General features: G+C 33.5%; 1 protein-coding gene across 2 annotated transcripts; it reads right to left on the bottom strand.

The window, feature by feature from the left end:
• Window positions 1-3,945: 3,945 nt before the first annotated feature.
• On the bottom strand, window positions 3,946-5,929 carry LOC109241923 (probable serine/threonine-protein kinase WNK11). 2 transcript variants are annotated; one of them, XM_019408751.1, is made up of 3 exons: window positions 5,816-5,929; window positions 5,060-5,563; window positions 3,946-4,627 (listed from the first exon to the last, which is right to left on the bottom strand). In XM_019408751.1, the coding sequence occupies exons 1-3, from the start codon at window positions 5,816-5,818 to the stop codon at window positions 4,211-4,213; spliced, it is 924 nt and encodes a 307-aa protein (XP_019264296.1). In that variant the 5' UTR covers window positions 5,819-5,929; the 3' UTR covers window positions 3,946-4,210. The 2 variants fall into 2 exon arrangements, with proteins under 2 accessions (XP_019264296.1, XP_019264297.1); XM_019408752.1 differs by having other exon boundaries at window positions 5,060-5,557.
• Between the last annotated feature and the right edge of the window lie 3,526 nt (window positions 5,930-9,455).

Raw genomic sequence — 9,455 nt, 5'->3', positions numbered from 1 at the left:
TATATATATATATATATAAAGTAAAGGGGAATTAGGAAAATAATAAATTTGATAGAAGCGGGCATATTAACATTTCCCTTTACATTTAAACCTGATAAATGGAAGAAATAAAGAATTTTATATTTAAAATTATACATGGACAATTGCCTTACACATTCCAATACAAAAAATAGATTCGTTTTTACAAATTAGCCGATTTGTATGTTTTGAGCAATTAAAAATCAAATTCAAGTCAAATTTTGAGAGCCATCTACGTTGACTTAGGGGTGGGTATCGGTGGGTTCGGTTTGGTTGTGAATGTTATCGGTTCGGCATATCAGTTATCGGTTTATAAATATGCTAAACCGATAACCAAACCGATAAGATATCGATTATCGGGTATCAGTTAGTCGGTTATCGATCCTTATCGGTTTACCCGATAAGAATAAAAAATATCTAAAAATTTCATGTTTTTAATAGAAATCGTGATCAGTGTTAAGAGAATGGAACTGAATTTTTGTTCTTAAAAAAGAGGGATTAAATTTCATTTATAGAAAAGAAACTTTCTTTGCTTTGAAAATCTCAATGAATGATCTCAAATTTCAAAGTTATAAATTAGTAGGAGTAAGGAATAAGACATTCAACAAGCTAATCTTACTAACTATCTCACCGCGGGTGGGCATAATTCACAGAAAAATAATAAAATCCTAATCTTGTAAATACTAAAGCATCAGTGCAACAAAAGAAACAAATAGAAAAATTAAAAAATGTAACAACTAATTCTTTAAAGTTTAAAACAAAAAATCTTAACTGAAGAATTAAGATGAGAAATTCAAAAAAGTTTAAAACTCACTCTAATGGTTAAGGTATGAAGATGAAGAGTAACTGCCGAGAGAACTGAGAGAATGAAAGAATGGAGCCATAAGGTGGCTTTATATATTTAGTAGGTAAAATTATAAATTTATTAAAGCTTATTGGGCTACTGGTTAAACCGTTATTAAATTGGGCAAACCGAGACCCGAACCAATAATCCAATACTCAAATAACATTAAACCGCTATCAAACTATTTACCCAATAACCCGATATCGATAACCCAATAGCATTTTATCGATTCGGGCTATCGGTTATACCCGATATATGCCCAGCCCTACTTTGACTCTCTACCTTTCGGCGCCATTTCCCTTCTCTCTCTCTTTATTTTCTTTCATCCCCTGCCTTCACAGTTATCTCATCGTCATCGCTCTCTACTATAGCCACCGGATTTGAGTAAATACTTCACTCCACCAAGAAAAACTATTAACCGATCAATAAAATCTCGGTCAAAAAAGCTTCACCGAAAAACTTAGACAAAAAGTTCTTTACGATTTTTTGGTAGGTGGTTGCTTTTTCTTCTTCTCCTCCTCATTGTTTTCTTTTTTCTTTTGTCCTGTTTCTAATAATATTTATGAGTAAAGATTCAGTGGTGGTATAGGGTTATAATGGTGATTGGATAATACTTATATATATATATATATATATATATATATATATATATATATATATATATATATTTCAAATTTCAAAGGAGGAAAAAAAAAAAAAAGAAGAAGTTTGACCATAATCTTTGGACATCAAAGGCATTTTAATGATAGTGGATTATATGAAAATAATGAAATTACTCGAACACTCTTACTCGAGGAGAAATTTCCAAAGATTTGAAGATCAAAAGGAAATTGTAGGTGTGATTTGCCCGAGAGAAGAGCTTTAAATTTTTTTCTCTAATTTCCGCAGGACTAAATTCAAAAACTTCAGTTTTCAAAAGAAGTTACTACCTATTGTTTTTTTATTTTTTATTTATAAATGCATGTTCAAAAACGTTCATAAAAGTATAAAAAGAAATTCAAACTTGCTAATCTTTTTTTTTTCCATCTGATATCCAATATCAATGTTGGAGCATTCATTAAAAAAGTAAAACGTTTTCTATCAGGATTCTCGAACCCAAAACCCGTAATTAGGTATGAAATAATTCGAGAAAATGATCAAAATGGTCCTTAATGTATTGGGCTTTGTTTATCTTGGTCCTTGATATATATCCCTTGACAGGTATAGTCCTTACTGTTTAGAAAAAGTGGACAATTTTGGTCTTAAACCCTAAAACTAACAGATTTTCCAAAATAACTGTTAACCCTAACATCTGATACCACGTGTAACTCACGTGACCATTAAAAAATATTCCTTTCATGAGATTCTAGTTCCCAGTCACTTTCCTCATTTCTCTGCAACTAACAAATGCATCAGATGGTCACCCAAGAACCACAAATTTGGTCTCGTGTTTACAAAAAATAATTTGCTACTCATAATTCTAAACTTCAACATTTACTTTTACTTGGTGTACTACAATGTAGACATTAATTTATAAACAAATTAGAAAAGAGAAATATCTAGCATTCCATCTTCTATCATTTTTTAAATTTCTCATTGAAACTTTGAAAAAGTATAAAAAATTTTAACTGAAAAAGAATACCCATTTGCCTAACTATAAACCAGAATAAAATTTCACTGGTGCAACATCGAGATGCCAGTGCCGAAGGACTTTTTCGATTCCGTTCAAGCTTCGGTGACATGGTAAGAATCACAAAAATACAAAACTAAATTGACACAATTTTTTATCCTTCTTCATCTGTTTTGCAGACGTCCAGTAAGCCTTAACCGCCTCCACAAGTTTTTTTCACCATGTCATTGGTGCTGAGTTTTTTTACCGGAGCTTAAATCGGCGGACTGCGGCTCAACTAGTTTCGCCGTCGCTCAGAGTTTGCTGAATTCGGCAGAGTTGGTGGTGGAACCCCTTTGTTTCGACAGAGTAACCATCCGGTTGAATTCCTTTTATTGTTCCGGCTGAGTTTCTTCGACAACCCCGACTTGTTTTTGTTCTCTTTTTTTAGATATCACGTGAGTTGCATGTGGTTCCGGTGTTAAAAGTTAACTATTGTTTTTGATAAATCTGTTAGTTTAGGGTTCAAGACCAAAATTATCCACTTTTTCTAAACAGTAAGGACTATACCTGTCAATGGGTATATATCAAGGACCAAAATAAACCAACTCCAATGCATTAAGGACCATTTTGATCATTTCTCGAAATAATTCTATCCATACCACCATACAACCACGACCATTGGTGCCAACTATACTATTCCCGAACTCAAATCAAAATAAGCAACGAGACCGTTACTGGACCCCACAACCAACCTTATGCTTGTGAAGAAATTATGTTCCTATGGCCCTACGCCGTCTAAAAACAGCTGTGTTTGAAGACCTTTTTCCTATTTTCCGTTTCAACCTTTTGTTTTTCTTAATTGTGCGAATGGGAATACCTTTTTTCTCTGTTTATTATTCTTTTATTCCGCTTAGATTCGGTTTGTTAAAGTAAGAAATGGAAACTCAACACACGCCAATAAATATTATTGCCCTTTTCTTTATTTATTTTAAAATCTTTTTAATGGTATTGTTTAGTCCAACAAACGACGAATAATACAATGTGGCGACAACTTGAGTATGTCAACCACTTACTTTGCTTCCACCCAATGTTTTACGAAAAGAAATAAATAAATAAAGCCATTACATTATGCTAAAATCTAATTTGGTCCTTTTTTGCTTAGCTCTTAATTCTTAAATTTGAATCATTCACAGTTGAAACTAGAAGAATAGCCCGTTCAACTACTCTGACTTAGCTTTTTCTCTAATATTTTATTTACTATAAATGATCCTCTCCTTTTTACCAATTCCAAAATTTTGACTTGCCTCATCTGAAGGCTTAATTCTGCTGCCACTTCCCACGAATGAAAGGTTAATTCAGTACATATAGACACATTAAGAAATTGTAAGTAAATACCGTAAAATTGAAGGATCTATTATTACATTATCCTTTAAGGTTTCTCAAGATGGATTATTAAGTAGCATAAAGATGAAAACAGTGAATTGACTTATCAAAGAATTCAAAACAACTTTCAATCTTCCAATAGTATTTGATATCAAGTTTATGTACAAATTACTTAACTAAAATCCACTCTTTCTATTGTCTTTCTTTTGCAGAAGTTTCAAAAAAAGCAAACCATTTTCTTTCTTCTTTTTGGAAGGAAAAGCAAAAATACTATCCACAAAACAGACCCAAACCTGCCACAAGTATCAGCACCAAAACACCACACCAAAAACTAATATTGTACTAACTAATATCATATAATAACAATGGCTAACCTAGGCAGGCCAATATTTGTTAGCAGCAGTATATTCTTCGTCGTCGTTTTCGTCATCATCAATACCTTCAAAGAAGGGGTCTTGAAGGAGTTCAGAAGCAGAAGGCCTAACCCTGGGTTGAGCAAGACACTTCTCAATGAAGTCCTTGGCCTCAGGGTCTTTAACCTTGTCCATTGCCTTAGGCCTCACTCCAGATATTACCTTCTTGTATATCTTGACTACATTGTCACACTCACTGTAGGGTAAATCCAGAGTCACCATCTCCAAAACACACATTCCAAACGAGTAGATATCGATCAACTCTGTATAATCCTCGTCGTATAGCTCTGGTGCCATGAATTCCGGGGTCCCAAGCACTGAATGTGCTGAATGACTCTTCCCTACTATTGTTGCAAAGCCCAAATCACCAATCTTAACCTATGTCAGCACAATAGGAATAAAGAATAATATTACTCGTAATTCCTTCGAAATTTTGAAGTTCATAAAAACATATAGAAAACAAGCTAAACTGAAGAACTAACATGGATAACAAAATATGATTCAAATATAAATCAAATCTTTTCTTTTCTTTTTTCTTTCCAATCAAATCGGTGAAACGAATGCTCCGCGTATGAACAACAATAATGTTGTGAGCTCTCCTACAGTTAATTTTTGAATGTATAATAAACATTATCCTTTTTGTGATTGAACAAAATAGTCATGACAGTGAATAACTAATAAAACTATTTCTCAATGAAGAGAAGGACAACAAGATAAACTTCTCCAAAAGAAGGAAAAAAAGATACTCCTAACATATTTTACGAAACAAAAGAATAAACAAAGAAAGAAAGTAGTAATTAATAATATTACCTGTCCAACATTGCCATTAATGAAGACGTTACTGCAATTGAGATCCCTGTGAATAACACAAGGTTCATGTGTATGCAAATAGTCCAACCCCTTGAGAATCTGCTTGGACCACTTCTTTACCGCCTTCATCGACACATGTTTGTGTTTATTCCTATACTCCCTCAAATTCCCTGACGTACAAACCTCCGTTATGAAATTCAAAGTGTTGCGATTTTCGTCCCTCCAAACAGAGTACAATGCGATTATGTTTTTATGCTTTAAGGTTTTCAATAGCCGGACTTCCGAGTATAACCGGTCAATCACCGGCTGATCATCCATGAAATTGCGTAATTTGACTTGGTTCCATGCTACTTCAATCCCTTCTTCTTGATCAAACGCTCTGTACACTTTTTTCACCGCTCCATAGCCTAAAAGCTCGTCGTATCGCCCGTATCTTCCTGTGGGGTCCACCTCCACAAACGGCTCCGAGTCCCGATCCGATGGATCCACGCTCACGCTCTGCACCTTCACCCGTAATTCATAAAATTTATTCAGTCAATTGACGAAGTCGAGCAAGTGAATTTTTTTATTCAGAATTGTGGTTGTGGCGAAAACAACTAAATTCCAATAGAAAACAAGTTTCGAATCCATGTTTTCGGCAAAATTATAAGAAAACATTAAAATTTGACAAAATCAAATGTTTAAACCTTGGATTTATCGATAAAAACATGAACTTTATTTAAAATTAAAAAAAAAAAGAATAAACAAAGGATTTACCATGTAGCGCGAACGTTGCGGGGATTTGTCTTCTTGAAAGAACAAAGGAAGCAAAAACAAAGCGAAGCTGTAGTCTTTTGCTTTTCTCAAAAGTAACGAAACGGAACAATAGGTATGGGAAAAGCTCGAGGGTTTATGGCTGCTGGTATTTATAAGAGTTCTTTAACTAGGGTTAGTTTTAGTTGACAAACTATCTTAAACCACGGTTCAAACTTGGGTTTAGTTGTCAGTCAATTATTTACTCGGATTAGGTAGAAGCAAAACATTTTAGAATTCGAATTTAATTATTACTCTAATCTTATTTGGGTTGAAGTCGGTAATTAATAGGATACTAGTGGCAAATATTATGGTCTAGTCGTAAAACTTCGTTCTTAGCCGACCATCCAAAAAATGGAAAAATTAAGGAATATATAATATCTATGACAGTTTTCTTTCTTAAGTCAAATTAGCATAATTTAGACAGATGGAAAATCAAAATGTGAACTTAATTTAGTACAAACAAAATGTATACAATGCACTCATAGTGTAACAAGTAATTATAACACTTATATAATAAATAAATATTAAATTTATATGATAATTATTAATTGATAACCTGATAAAATAATAACTAGTAACGTAGCATACTACAATCTATATATCTATATTAAAGAAATAAAGTTTTTATTTTAATTAAGCCAAGTGACAAGTTATTAACAAGTCATTTGGCAAGCTTAAGGAAAGCTTGTGGAGAGATTGTCAAATAAGAAATTCAAATTATGAATAATATATGAATCTCATTTACTATAATTAAATTTTTACCGGGCAATCTTAAAGAGAATTTATGAGAGATTATCAAATAGGTTAAGAACTATATATGAAATCTCATTACTGTAACTAAAATTTTAATTATTTTAATTTCATTTTGAAATGACAATCTTCAATTCAATTTTGTTATGGAACTTTAATCTATATTTATGATCTTTATAAAGAGTAACAAGTAGGAAAGAATTGAAGATTTTAATAATGATGATGAACATTAACAAATTAAGTTAGAAAAATACTAAATAAAGAAATTTTTAGATTTATTTAATTATGATATATTCTTATTCGTTTTGAATTATGCCATATTTTCATATTATTTGTTGCACAAACTATATCACTATGATATTTGAATTTTATAAAAAAGTTATGTGATGATTATATGATTCGTTTAATTTAATTACATAACATTTTATTATTGGTATGTGCACTAAGATAAGACAACATATATGATTTTGCTAAGTATAATTAACGTGCTCAAACAAATCATGTCATATAAACTTTGATATTTTTAATATCCTTTAATAATATCCGTGTATCGCGCGGGTACTAATACTAGTAAGTTAAACTATATTAATAGTGTAATTATGTTTTTAATATTATATATAAGTAAAATCCTACAAGGAAATTTATCTTTTGTTCTTTATTTTCTTTACCAATATTTTCCAACAATGTTGTAGGAGTTTTCTGTCCTAAGCCGCTCCATTTATAGACTTGATGTTGAAAGCTTCGATGGATCCTTGCAAGCATGAGCGTGTTTCTATTTTTTTTCCTTTTCTTTTACGAAAACTTGAAATTCTGAAAAGAAAAATCCTTCAACGATGAGATAAATTAGAAAGTTGATCTTATTCGATAAAATAGACAAAAGAGTACGTTTAATCATATCTAAATATTCATCAATCGATTAAATATGATGAGTGTATTGTGGAAAATTTGTATTCATATATACATGATGACGTGTCCTGACATGTGGAACGGATAATGAGTTGTGATTTGCCACGGTTCAAGAGTTACAAACAGATACGGGTAAAAAGAGGCACGAGACGAGAGGCTCAGCGCCCCGTTCCTGTTTAAGCTTATTTACATACGAGCAATGAGAAGAAATGAACCTGGCTAAAGAAAAAGATGCAAATACGACATTTAAAGGGTATTAAATGCTGGAACCGTTAAGGAATATATACATTCAATGTAATGATTATGTAACGTAGTATTTAATGTCATTAATCACTCATAATAGCCTCATTATGACTTAGGCATAACGTGCATTTCTAAAGATTCCCAAAGGGACCTATAAAAGGAGCAATATGTAATCATTGGAGGGACAAGTGAATATTGAAATATACTCTGATTTACCAGCTTTCATATTTGGCTATTCTAAAATTTCTTTCTTTATTTATTTTTTCGATTATCAGTAACCCGATTCTTCTAATATTTAGCTTTGACTAAAAATCTATTTTTTGGTTAAACAAATTGGTTCCGTTACCGGGAATCTGATAATCAATTATATTTCAACCTGATTTTCTTGATTGCATCAATCATGTCAAACAACAATGACAACACTCAAGGAAACCCAGAAATTCAAACAATCCAACAACTTCAGGGAGACTCTCCACGAGGCTCTCCACAAGGCTCTCCACGAGGCACTCCTGATGGATCTCACACGGATGGACAGGCTCAATTCGAAAATGTTGAAACCATGAATGAGGCTTTGCAAAAACTTATTGCCTCTCAAGTCAATAAAGCTCTTCAGGCTTTTGTTAGCCAATTACCTGCTGTTCCACCCACATCTACTCCAAACAACAATACTTTGGAGAATCCTCGTTCTGGATTGGTTAATTGAGGCAGTGGTGGAACCCCTAGTGAAACATAAGAGAGAGACCCAGGTAATCCAGTTAATTCTGATTTACAAAATCTAGTACTAACCTTGCAGAAACAGCTTAAGGAGCAAAATGAACGCATAGAACAAATACCTGGAGTACCGCCCGTGATCAAGGGAGTAGATTAGATAAATATTCCCAACAACCATGGAAGCCAAGTGCTGCCCCCTCCCAATTCCAAAGAAGTTTAAGATGCCTGATATTCCAAAGTACGATGGTCCATCAGATCCACGAGATCACGTTACTGCATTCACAACAGGTGTCAAGGGCAATGATTTGACTAAGCAAGAGATTGAGTCGGTCTTGGTCAAGAAATTTGGTGAAACACTCACTAAAAGGGCCTTAACATGGTATTCTCTTTTACCTGAAAATTCTATAAATTCGTTTGCTGAGCTTGCAGATTTATTTATCAAAGCACACTCGGGAGCTCAAAAAGTTGAAAAGAGAATGGAAGACATCTTCAAAATCAAGCAAGGAGATTCAGAGTTGCTTAGAGAGTTCGTAGATAGATTTCAACGGGAAAGAATGACGCTGCCACGAGTACCTGACAATTGGGCAGCCATAGCCTTCGCTAGTAATTTGAATGAGAAGAGTTCAGAAGCCACGAGGCGACTCAAAGAAAGGCTCCGAGAATTCCCAGCAACAACGTGGAATGATGTCTACAACATATACAGTACAAAGACGAGGATTGAAGAAGACATTATTTTACAACATAAAACAGAAGAAAAGGTAAGCTCAAGGCGTGTGGAAAATAAAAAGTGATCCGGTAAAAACAGGTACAAGCCATACATGGGACCTACGGGAAAAGACTCACGATCAAGGCAAGATAATCAAAGGTACGATCACAAACCTAGAAACAGGGAATCAGGCTCCTCATCGAGGTTCGTAAATGATCGGAACACACGCGGGTCACGAGACGATGATGGAAGTCTAAAGGCAAGGTTCGGTGGTTACAACTTCAA

The sequence above is a fragment of the Nicotiana attenuata genome, unplaced genomic scaffold, assembly GCF_001879085.1.
Source record: "Nicotiana attenuata strain UT unplaced genomic scaffold, NIATTr2, whole genome shotgun sequence".
NCBI classification, from domain to species: domain Eukaryota; kingdom Viridiplantae; phylum Streptophyta; class Magnoliopsida; order Solanales; family Solanaceae; genus Nicotiana; species Nicotiana attenuata.
This window is presented reverse-complemented; position numbering and strand designations above follow the sequence as displayed.